Raw genomic sequence first — 12,428 nt, 5'->3', positions numbered from 1 at the left:
ACATATATTTTCAAACCAACAGCTTGCCCCAAGTCACGTATGCCATAAAGAAAGCAACTCTTGGGTGCTCCTCTTTCTTCCTATCACAGCTTGTGTGGTGGGGAGGGGTATCCGAGAAGGGAGCCCCAATGTGGGGGGTGCATTGTGCAAGGCCTGGGCAGCTAAGTTGCAGGTATTTCACAGCACCTTCAGGTCTCCCTCGTCCAATGGGAGGACATGGGGCCCAACCCTCCCCAGCCAACCCAGGTGGCTGCCTCCGTCTCAAACGTAGAACCCTTCAGGCCCAGAGGCCCCTCCACACTTCCTGTGTGGGGTTCAGAAACCCGCCTCCCCTCCCAGCCGAAGGTGCCTGCTTCGGAAAATGGTGAGTCTCTCTCTTACAAAGCCCCCTTTTTCATCCCAGCATTGGGAGTAATGGCCCCAGGGTCCTCAACTCCAGCAGGGGTTTTGAAAAAGTCCTCTGGTTTCTTTTTCAGAAGTTGTGAGCCAACTGGCCTCCGCCATCTTAGGTAGAGTGAGCGTCCAGTGAGGGAAAGATGCAGCCGAGGAATCTCTGGCGAGTTCTGGGACCCTGCCTCTTATTAGGTGAGTAGGATGGAATGAAAAGATGGGTGTTTCTCCAGACCATGAAAGGCTCACTGCCTAACCTGGTGCTGCCCAGTGTATCAAGAAGCCTCAATTTCTAGAAAATATAAGGAAGCGTTGGCACAGTGTTAGCACAGGGAACTAGGGCTAGGCTAGTATGTTCCCAAAAGGCCTTTCAGAGAACAGCTAAAGGAAAGCAGTTGAGGTGATCATATCTACTGAAAGCAAGGAGATCTTTGTGCCTCCGAGAAAAACCTCGTTCTGTCAGTAAACGGCCCAGCCCTTATGAACTAACACAAAGGAGATTAGAGGAGTTCGCCTTCACTGTTTATTGCGAGGAGAGTAGATGGTTGAACCCAAACTCTGCACCAAGTATACAGCAAGCTTAGTATCTGAGACAATGAAGCACCTCATAACTTCCAGTCCTTTTCAGTTGACCAAGTGCTTTCAATTACTTTAGTCCTGTTGGAAGGAAGGTGGAATATAAATTGATAAGTGACTAAGAGGCTTTCCATAGCTCATATCAGACATAGATTTTTTTTTTAAGGTTGCTGTTTACTGAGTGCCAGATATCGTGTTACAAAAAGTCTTTACCCGTGTTAACTAATTTAATCTTTCCCTCCACCTTGGAAGGTAAACGATGTACCTCGTTTCAGTGGTCCCCAGCCTTTTGGGCACCAGGGACCAGTCTCGTAGAAGACAATTTTGCCACGGACTGGGGTGGGGGGTTCATTTCAGGATATTTCAAACACATTACATTTATTGTGCACTTTGTTTCTAATCTAATGCTGCCACTGGTCTGACAAAAGGTACCCATCTGTGGCCCAGAGGTTGGGAACCTCTGCCCTATTTTACAGATGTAAAAAACTAGTACTCGAAGAAGTTCAATAGCTTGTTTAAAACCACAGTTAGTAAGTGCTGAAGCTGATCTGGGAACTCAGAACTGCCTACAGCCTGTGTTCTTAATGATGGCATGATGTGAGGCCAGATAGCTCATGAGGGTTTTATTTTAGAGATCTAGAAAACACTATCACAGCTGGGGCTTGCATCTCAGAGTTACAGCCATGGCGTCTCCACTTCCTGCTTCATCTTGGGTTTCTCTAGCTTGAGCGTGCACACGAGTCACCGGGGAATCTTGTTAAATTTCAACTTCTGCTTCAGTGGGTCTGGAGTGGAACTGCCCTTCTGCCTTTATAACAAGCTCTCTGGCTCATTTGTCTCCTACTGATCCGGGGAACATGTTTGGAGTGTCAAGGGGCAGAGTGTGACTCCTCAAGGCATTGGGTTATAGCCCCATAGTATAAACTGTGCTCTGCAGAGAGAGAGAGAGGGACTACCAAACACCCAACCACCCCTAGAAGTTTGGCCTCATGAGAATGTGCCCAGGCTGCTCTGGTTACAGTGATTGGGAGGGGTGTCTCACCCAAAATAGAGGCTGTTGATAAAATAGGTACACATGAAACTTGAAGGTGATGTCAGGGAAACGGGTCATTACAGAGAATCCGGATTGCTGCTGAGTGCAGGGACTCTGGAGGACCCAGTGGAAATATGATCGGACTCTTCAATGCACAGGCTCTAGCTGATGAGTAATTGGTTTCAAATATTCCTATCTCTGTCTCAAGTAAAAAACAAATGGAAAAACCGAACCATCAGACCAGCAGGAGTCAGAGACAGAACAAGAATCTCAATCTTTGTACCTAACCCAGAGCTTGTTTTTCTTCCACAGTCAAGAGATTTCTTTCTTTCTTTTTTTTTTTTAAAGAGATTTCTTTTTAAAATGGAGGCTGGGCTGCAAAACTCTCTCGCTCTTTCTCCATCTCCCCAGAAGCACCCCTCAACATTTTCTAATGTCTGTTTGTCAAATGCTGTGTGTTCATGTTTAATGCTAGGTGCTTCCTTCTTCTTTCTCATCCCAAATTGACCAAAAACCCCAGGTCAGTACCTAGAAGTCCATATCACTCATAGCGTATAGGGTTAGCTGTGATCCAGAAGTGGGTGGGAAGGACCATAGATGCTCAGAAACGGTCAGACTATAGAATTGGAATTTCAGTCACTCACAACATTTACTAACTCTTTTCTTCTTCTTTATTTTCTAGCTGGTGCTTGGGCACAAGGTGAGTCATGCTTTTTCTTTCCTTGTTATCGAATCAGCCCAGTCTGTTTTGTACTTAGGAATGTTCTCACTAGACCTCCTACAGAGACCAATAAAAGGGATTTCTCTCATCTTCTCCTTTGCCTTTTCCTCTTAAGTCTAGGGATAGTTCTAGCCAAGAAGAGGAATGCAACAGAGATCATAGGAAATAATGAGTGTTAACTATTCAGAAGAAAAGAACTGAGCCAACTAAAACAATGCCAAGTTTTCATTTCCTATTTGATGTGAGTTTTTTGTAGAGGATTTGTGGCTTGAATGCATGCCTAGAGATGCACTGAATAGGCCTCTGGGCCAGCATTTGAGTTCACATTCAGTATTACATGTCCAGGGACTTCCCTGGTGGTCCAATGGTTAAGACTCTGCACTTCCAATGTGTGGGAGCATAGGTTCCATTCCTGGAGAGGGCCATAAGATTCCACACGCTGTGGAGTATGATCAAAAAGTTTAAAAAACAAAGAAGAAGAATTACATGTCCAAATACTCTGAAAGTGTGTGTGTGTGCATGCATGTGTATTCATGTGTGCACATGCATATGAGTGTGCCTGGCCTGGACTTACCTCCTCAGTCATAGAAGAGAGGCAGGAATATCCCAATATTGGAAGGCTTTCTCTTCATTTCAGCTCCTCCAAATTGAATGAACCAATTTTGTGTTAAAAGGCAGGTACTGGGCCAGTCTCCATTACATAGCATTAATCTGCCTAAATGGTAGTGTCCTTAGAATCCTTTTTAAAAAATATATCATGGAGAATGTGTTAATGTTACCTTACTGACTGATGGGATATGTTGAGAGTCCTGATAAACTCCAGAAAAACTAATCTCTTCTGCATGCTATTGGTCATTTGGGGTTGGTTTTTGATTATCGTTTAATTATGCCCAATACAGATCTTCCTTTTTTGCCAGCTTTATTGGAATATAGTTGACATATAACATGGTATAAGTTTAAGGTGTACAATGTGATAATTTTATGCCTGCCTGCTAAGTCGCTTCAGTTATGTCCAACTCTTTGCAACCCTGTGGACTGTAGCCTGCCAGGCTTCTCTATCCATGGGATTCTCCAGGCAAGAATACTGGAGTGGGTTGCCATTTCCTCCTCCAGGGGATCTTCCCGACCCAGGAATGGAACCCGTATCTCTTATGTCTCCTGCACTGGCAGGAAGTTCTTTACCACTAGTGCCAATTATATTTTTAATTTTATAAATATATTTTTATATCTATGTATTGAATAGACATTATATTCAAAATGATTACTTAGGACCCTTTTTTTATACCTAATTAGCCACCAGTTTTTTTAATGTAGAATATGAAAGAGTTTTTCATATGCAACCATGGGAAATTTAAATATCCATTGTTTTCTGAAGATTGAGGGAAAAGTCCTAACCCTGGGTGGAAGGGTCTGACCTTATTAGCTGATAGGAGTGTTTCAAATAGTTTCTTTTTCAGATTCAGAAGAAATTGGTAAGAGGATTTTCACTCTGTATGACTTCCTTTCAAATGTGGATCAAAATGATCATGACATATCACAGTAATAAATACTAAGAGCCAGAACCATTAGAGAGAAAATATAATTATCTTTCAATAGAATCTGTATGAGATGTGCCTATGTTTGTTGCTAACTGTCAGGTCCGATTATAGCTGAGTGATGTGTATTCCTGAGCATCCATTCAAGAAAGAATATATATGCGGGTGTGGGTTGGAATTTTTTGTGTATGTCATGAATTCATTGAAGGCCAAAACAACACCTTATTTACTTGGCCAAATACACGGCTTCCCAGGTGGCTCAAACGGTAAAGAATCCACCTACAATGCAGGAGACCTGGTTTTGATCCCTGGGTCAGGAAGATCCCCTGGAGAAGGGCATGGTAACCCACTCCAGTATTCTTGCCTGGAGAATCCCATGGACAGAGGAGCCCAGTGGGCTACAGTCCATGGAATCACAGAGTCGGACACGACTGAGCCACTAACACTTTACTTTTACTTCTAACACACATGGTAGATGCTCAATGTGTGTGTGTGTGTGTGTGTGTGTGTGTGTGTGAACAGGTGCTCAATACCTGTTTTTTTAATGAATAAATGATCATGCATATGACTGCATCACTAGTTCCTTCCCCTCAAGAAGCTGAAGGTCTTTGGAATTCCCTGGAAGTCCAGCAGTTAGAACCTCTTACTTTCACTGCTGAGGGCCTGGGTTCAATCCCTGGTCAGGGAACTAAGATCCCACAAGCCACATGGTTAGGCAAAAAAAAAAAAAGCTGATGGTCCTATTTGAAAGACAAATAATTGATAATATAATCTGTTTCCTGCTATGAGTAAAGAGTAAAATAAAATATACACAGAAGCATGGCCAACTCTGCAAAGGATATAGATGGGGAAAGCTCCCCAGGGGAGGTGATTCTTGAGTTGAATTTTAAAGGGTGAGCTTGTATTATAAGGAACAATATCTCAGGCAGTGGAGAAGGTTATGGAGTGTGAGGCTAAGAGTCTAACTCTGAAGCTAGACTATCATATCCTGGCTCAACTTCTTACTTGCTGAGTGAATAATTTTCTTAACTTCTCCATGCCATAGCATTATTACATGTGAAATATAAGTAATAATGATACCTAGCTTATAGAGTTGTTATGAGGATTGATTGACTTACTTAGAATATTATCTAATGGGTAGAAAACAGTTGGTAGAGTTTAGCTATCATTGTATGGGAAATATGCAGACTAAATAATAAGCATTATAGTTTACTGAGCATACATGTTCTAGGTATTGCCCTTAATATTCTACCTGAATTTCCTCACATAATTCTCCTAACATCCCCGCTCTACAGATAAGAAAACCAAGACTTAGAAAATAAATATATAGTCCAATCAGATATATAAATATAAATGCATATTTATCTGATGCTGAAACTCATTTTTTAAAAAATATTTATTTGGCTACACCAGGTCTTAGTTGCAGCTTGTGGGATCTAGTTCCTTGACCAGTGGTCTAACCCAGGCCCCCTGCATAGGGAGCACAGAGTCTTGGCCACTGGACCACCAGGGAAGTCCCTGAAACTCATTTTTTTAATCATTATGAATATGTACAAAATTTTTGTGAGCGTATGTCCTGTTTCTAAGTATAGACATCTAAGGGAATTTCCTAGTGGTCCAGTGGTTAAGACTCTGTGCTTCCACTGCAGGGACCATGGGTTTGATCCCTGGTTGAGGAACTGAAATCCCACATGCCATGGAGCACAGCAAAATAATAATAATAAAACAAGTGCTTCTAAGCATAGACATCTAGGCCCTTGTATGAGAATGTGTTGGTCTGCGCTTCACTACTGAATTTATGCCAAAAAGAGTTGTGAGCAATTTTTGCTTTTCCAAACAAACATACCTTGCAGAGTGAAATTTCTATTTACTTCTAAATTATTTTATGATTTCTAGTTTAATATTTCTAAGAAATATGAATGCTGAAAAGTTATTTTCAAGTCAAAATATTATCGATGATCTACTGTCATCTTACTCAACTCCCCATTATTAGTATATAGGTAAACCTGCAGAATGACTTGTTTACATTCCATATGATCTCCACTGGAGGGCTGACTGAGCAACTGGGTCAGTACTCTGTTCTGTTCTTCATTAGCAGGACCCCCAGAAGGAAAGAAAGAAAGTAAAAAACATTTTTCTTGAGCATCTGCAATGCACCATTCATTTTCAGTTTCATAATCCATGTAGTTCTCACAAATACCTTGTGAGGTGGATGGTTTACCTGTTTCCCAGATGAAGAAACTGAAGCTCAGAGAAGTTAAATGATTTTCCCTCGGTCACACAGCCTAAAGCAGATCTGGGATTCAAACACAGGGTTTCTGACTCAGTCCAGTGTTCTGTCCTCATAGCACACTGTAGCAAAATACCCCCAATAGAGAGAGGGGTGTCTCTGAGCATCACTCTCTGCTCCAGCTGTTACATATTCAGTCTCAAGTATGCTTGAGCATACTTCCCCCAGTGCTGCCTAGGGTCCCAGCCACAGGTCTTCCAGGAAACCAGGGTGCTCCCCATCCCTACTTCCTAGGGCAAAATTACCTACTCTGGGGAATTTGGCTGGATCCCCAAATTTTATTAGTGGATTTCAGTTGTCCGCACCAATAGTTCTAATATATATAATTAAGAGCTGATTGCACTGAGATATAATTTAAAATAATGTCACTTTTTATTAGAAGAATTATTTCCTTAAAATATATATAGAACTTCACATAATTTAAGGGTAATAACATGAAAGTGGAATGGAATAAGAAGAAAGATATTTGATCTCTACTATGAGGGTTTCCCCAAAGAGTTGACTCATTAGAAAAGATCCTGATGCTGGGAGGGATTGGGGGCAGGAGGAGAAGGGGACGACAGAGGATGAGATGGCTGGATGGCATCACCGACTCAATGGGCATGAGTTTGAGTAAACTCCGGGAGCTTGTGATGGACAGGGAGGCCTGATGTGCTGCGATTCATGGGGTCACAAAGAGTCAGACATGACTGAGCGACTGAACTGAACTGACTGATGAGGGTTTCTGTTAGTTATAAGAAAAAACTTCTGAATAATGAAAAACAGATGAGTATAAGAATCAGTGATTCAAAGAAATGAAGGTCTTTATCTCTGAGAAGGATATGATATCCCTTTCATATCCATCTGGAGTATGGCTCTTGCTAATGCAAGAGAATAAATTTGAAGATGTCTAGAATTTTTCAGCTTTAGGATTGTAAGACTTTTTGAGCTTTGGTGGATCTCAGTCTAGAAGTACATGCTGATATATTCTCAGTTTGATGTACCTGAGTTGTGTCTATGAGCATATCTCTTAGGCCAGGTACATACCTCATCTTCAAGACATGGGGCTCCCAAAGAATTCTCTCGGAATTCTTAGGGACAGTGTCTAGCTCCACTTGAAATTTTTTACCTACAATTTAAACTTCAACCAAGGTTATTTTCTTACCATTCTTTCCTTTTTTCATTTTCAGATAATACTGAAGAGAAACGTAAGTTTATCAGTCTTTTATATCTGCCCTATCAATGATGCAGATCTGTGGTTGGGAAGCAGCACCTGATTGAGGGAGATTAACCCCAAGAACTGAGGTCCTCCAAACATTTCTAACTCCCCATTTTAGAAACATTACAAATAAGGACTTCTATAGATTTTCTTTATTTTCACCCTCTCCTTTCTTTTTTTTTTTTTTTATTTTTTTTATTTTTTTTATTTTTTATTTTTTATTTTTTTTAATTTTTATTAGTTGGAGGCTAATTACTTTACATCATTACAGTAGTTTTTGTTATAGATTGATATGAATTAGCCATGGATTTACATGTATTCCCCATCCCAGTCCCCCCTCCCACCTCCCTCTCCACCCGATCCCTCTGGGTCTTCCCAGTGCACCAGGCCCGAGCACTTGTCTCATGTACCCAACCTGAGCTGGTTATCCGTTTCACCCTAGATAATACACATGTTTCAATGCTGTTCTCCTGAAACATCCCACCCTCGCCTTCTCCCAGAGTCCACAAGTCTGTTCCATACACCCTCTCCTTTCAAGTCCTCATGTCCATGTCTAAACTCTGAAGTCATCTTCAAGAGGTTCTCTAGGGCCCCTTCTTCTGCGTCTCTCCTCTTTCATACCCTTTAACCAAGGGTCAAAAGAGTCGCCTTTTGACAAGAAAATCTGAGATCGAGGATGTCAGATGACTTTCTGCACTTGGTTGGTTCTTTGGCTACTAACTTTACTTAAATCTTACTGGTTTCTCTCTTTAAATTTTCCTTCTCTTCTCTCCCATTCCCCAGCATATGAAGTCTCCATCTCTGGAAACACTGTTAAGCTGACGTGCCCTATAGAGACTGAAGATGACGTAAAATGGAAAATAAATGATAAACAAGTCGAAGTTCATAATAAAGACCTGTCACTGGACAATTTTTCAGAAATGGACAACAGTGGTTATTATCAGTGCTACATAAGAGAAAGCAGCACAGAGGAGGCACATAGGCTGTACCTGAAAGCAAGAGGTAATATAGGTCTTCAGAGCAAGCACTACTAGACTTTTTAGGGAGGATATTTCAAAAAAGCATTCTCAGGATTTCCCCTTACCCAACTTACAGTCCCCTGACAACTTTGTGCTTCTCCTACACTCAATCCAAGACTATCTGGGGCCACACATCATCAGTATTTTCTGAAATATAGATTAAACATCAGTATAGGGCTGTTGGGGTAACCTTAGCACTAGATCCAAAACAACCTCCCAAGAGACAGGACTGGGTATCCTGTCTGCATTATATCCTGTCCAGAAAATATGGGACCCCAATATTAGTTTATCTGATACTTTATCCAGACATGAATTCTTCAGGATTTGCAAAAAGGACTCAAAGCTACTCTATGAAAATGTCATAAACTAAGGCATAATCATAAACAATAATGACAGCTAACAATCAATGAATGCTTATTAAGTTTCAAGCACTATACCAAACACTTGCCTGGGCATTTCATATAATTCTCTTACTAACTATATGGGTTCAGTGCTATCTTACTTCCATTTTATATGTGAGGAAACAGAAGCTTTGCAGGTTCAATACACATTTCAGAATTGTCACAACTAGTGAGTCACATAGCTGGGATTTGAACCCAGGACTGTCTGACTCCAGAGTCTCCACCCATGAACACCACACTTCATTTGTTGTTATAAAGGTGCTGAAACAGCCTGGGGGCAGAGGGAGGGGTGTCTGGCCATGGCAGGTTTGTGAGTAGTAAAGGGAGAATGAGCTTCATTTGTTCCTTCCTCATCTCTGGTGTCCTGTGTCTTCCTTTCTGGGGGATTTCTCTTCTTCTCCCCCGACCCCTGCCTCACAGTGTGTGAGAACTGCATGGAGGTGGATCTGATGGTGGTGGCCACAATCATCGTGGTTGACATCTGTGTCACTCTGGGCTTGCTGCTGCTGGTGTATTACTGGAGCAAGAGCCGAAAGGCCAAGGCCACGCCTATGACGAGAGGAGCGGGTGCTGGCGGCAGGCCCCGGGGTAAGATCGCGGAGGAGATGCCCACAAAGGAGGGGATGTCCGGCCCGGGCCAGGTCAAAACAGCTTCTCTAGAACATTCATGGTATGGCCAGGATCTCGACACAGAATGTCCCATCTCAGATTACTCAGAAACCATGGAAGGACCTTGAGCTGAGGTCACAAAATGATAAGAACTGTGTAGGGTCACTAGAGATGGGATGGAAAAAAGGCAAGGAAAAATAGCAGCTGGAACAGAAAAAACTAGAAGTAGAGGGGAGTTCGCCACCCTGGATCTGGGTCTCATTTTCACGAGATTGGTGTGTCCTCTTGGAACTGAATCGTTTTCCCTTCCCTCCTTTACAGGACAGAACAGGGAGAGACCACCCCCTGTACCCAATCCAGACTATGAGGTAATGAGGGGCAGAATGGGGGAGGGGTCTTTCTAGAGGAGAAGCAGACAGGTGGGGCTGGCCACCTAGCCTGTCAGACACTTCAAAGCCCCTCCTTCAGGGCTCCAGGACAACCCACATGTGCCACCTCTGCATCCGTCATGGTAGAAGGTGGTCATCTCAAAGGCTGCAGGGTTCCCACAACCACAAGCAGTGCAGGTGGCGGTGTCACTCTTCTTTCTCTGGTTTATTCATTAATTAGCTCAGGAGCAGCCATGGGGAATACCATACACCCAAACTCAAACACCATAAACTCATGACTGCCATCCCATCAGCATGTACTTACCAGCTGCTGAAATATGAAAATATTTCACTAGTGAGTAGCCCCAAGCTTTCTCACCCCAACACGCATACTACCTGACATCACAGCCCCTCCCCCACTGGACCACCTTTTGATTTGGCAAGTAAAGAGTTATTGCCTGGCATGGCAGAGAATCACCAGGACTGTTCTGATTGATCGGTGTGTATGCACCACCAATGGTTAAATATTTTGCACATCACACCTGGACAAACACAACAAATATTTACTGAGCACCAGTCAAGCATGTGGCATTTACTTTTGCATGAGTGACTTCACTAAATTCTGACAAAAGCCCTGAGAAGTGGCCCTTAGTTTCCCGTTTTTGAGATGGGAAAACTGAGGTTCACAGGAGGTGACCAGATCAACTCTCTTACCAGTTGAACCCACCTCCTGCCTCCTAGCCTAGGATCTTCCCATTGCTCCAAAGCTAATTCTGCAGAGGCCCTTCTTTCTCAGGAATGGCTTCCTCCCACCCTGCTGACCACCCACTCTCTATTCCACCCCTAGCCCATCCGGAAAGGCCAGCGGGACCTGTATGCTGGCCTGAATCAGAGAGGCGTCTGACAACTCCGGACACCATCTCCCACTGGCCCAGGTCTGACTCCTCTCCAGGCCTGCCACACCCTGTTTGTTCCCTGGGCAAATCCTGGACCCCCAGGAGAACTGTTCCTCTGCCTTGTGGGGAGCTTCCACCCTCAGCCTTGTCCCCAGCGGCCTCCTTCCTGCCTTCTCTGCTGGCGCCCAGTCCAGGGATGTTGCTGCCTTATTATCCTTTGAAACATCGTGACTACTCACCCCTTCACACTTGGCCGGCCTTCTTGTCGGGATATTTATTTCCGTTCTTCACGCCGCCCTGCCCCCATTCGTTCCTTCCCCAGTGGGTATCACTATTCCCCTTGGTTCCCTCTTTCTCCTACATAGAAACTGCCCCAACCCTAACTATTCCACCCACTTTTCTCTGTTTCTAGCTCTCTTTTTGGAAACCCTTGGTGGGAATGGACTGGGTAAATGCTGGCAGAGGTCCTGCCCTGTTCACAGACCCCAACCCAGAGCTCGCTCTGTGCCCCCTCCCTCCCTGTCTCCACTGCGGACTCCTAGATGGTCATTTGTAGCTCCACGAATGTGCTAAATTCCTTGTCAACTGAGAAAGAAAAGAAATAAAGTGTATTTGGCTGCAAGAGTTGCTGTCCCTCTTTTCTGGGAAGCCCTGAGAGGCTGGACAGCACAGGCTCCTGGACAACACAGGTCCTGCCTACCTTTGACTGTATTCCCAGCTATGACCCCAAACGCAAGTACTGCCTGTTTCCACAGCTGGAACAGGCCTTACCTGAAGCTCTCTTTGAAAAGGGCATTGGGGAATAAATCAAAGAGGGGCAGGGGGTGGTGGGGGGTGGGTATAGAGAAAGGGAAGGAGGAAGAGAGGAAAGGGATGAAGAAGGAAAAGAAAAAGAAGGGAGGGAGGGAAGGGAAGGAGGGAAGAGAGAAAGAAAGAAAGACAGGGAGAAAAAGAATCATTTGACTAACCCCTTTTGGAGAAAAACAGCAAGGATGACAAAGAATGCCTGATGAATGGTCAGTTCAGAAAACGGGTGAGACAGAAATAGAGGTCTTAAAAGGCAGATGAAGGAGGCGGAAAGAAAAGAGGAGGTGAGAGGTGTGTGTCGGCGGGGATTGGGATGTGGGGGAGGGGGGATACAGATTTCCATGCGTGGAGAAGGAAGCCCCTCGGAGGAGAGAAGGAGCCGCCGGGGCTGGGGGAGGGGAGGGAGGAGGTGGAGGTTCGGCAGAGCAGGGATCTCCGCCTCCGCTGCGGAGAGGTAGCGCCCGGCAGCCAGAAGCCGGCTGTGGTTTAGCCGCCCGGATGTGGGCTGCGCGCTGAGTGAGGGTGATGGGCGCAGAGCAGCAGGGCCCGCGTGGGAGGGCTTCCTTCTTGGCCTCCCAGGGCACA

At 44.2% G+C, this 12,428-nt stretch overlaps 1 protein-coding gene across 3 annotated transcripts; it reads left to right on the top strand.

The window, feature by feature from the left end:
- Positions 1–256: 256 nt before the first annotated feature.
- CD3E (CD3 epsilon subunit of T-cell receptor complex) lies at positions 257–11,658 on the top strand. Of its 3 annotated transcripts, XM_020886756.2 has the most exons (9): positions 257–364; positions 477–585; positions 2,682–2,699; positions 7,715–7,732; positions 8,527–8,745; positions 9,584–9,751; positions 10,094–10,140; positions 10,988–11,075; positions 11,449–11,658. In XM_020886756.2, the coding sequence occupies exons 2-8, from the start codon at positions 537–539 to the stop codon at positions 11,042–11,044; spliced, it is 576 nt and encodes a 191-aa protein (XP_020742415.1). In that variant the 5' UTR covers positions 257–364; positions 477–536; the 3' UTR covers positions 11,045–11,075; positions 11,449–11,658. The 3 variants fall into 3 exon arrangements, with proteins under 3 accessions (XP_020742415.1, XP_020742416.1, XP_070329618.1); XM_020886757.2 differs by having other exon boundaries at positions 10,988–11,658; XM_070473517.1 differs by having other exon boundaries at positions 273–364; positions 480–585; positions 10,988–11,658.
- Positions 11,659–12,428: the final 770 nt, after the last annotated feature.

The sequence above is a fragment of the Odocoileus virginianus genome, chromosome 10 (genome assembly GCF_023699985.2).
Source record: "Odocoileus virginianus isolate 20LAN1187 ecotype Illinois chromosome 10, Ovbor_1.2, whole genome shotgun sequence".
Lineage (NCBI taxonomy): Eukaryota > Metazoa > Chordata > Mammalia > Artiodactyla > Cervidae > Odocoileus > Odocoileus virginianus.
The sequence above is the reverse complement of the archived record's forward strand: the minus strand, read 5'-3'. Positions and strand labels throughout refer to the sequence as shown.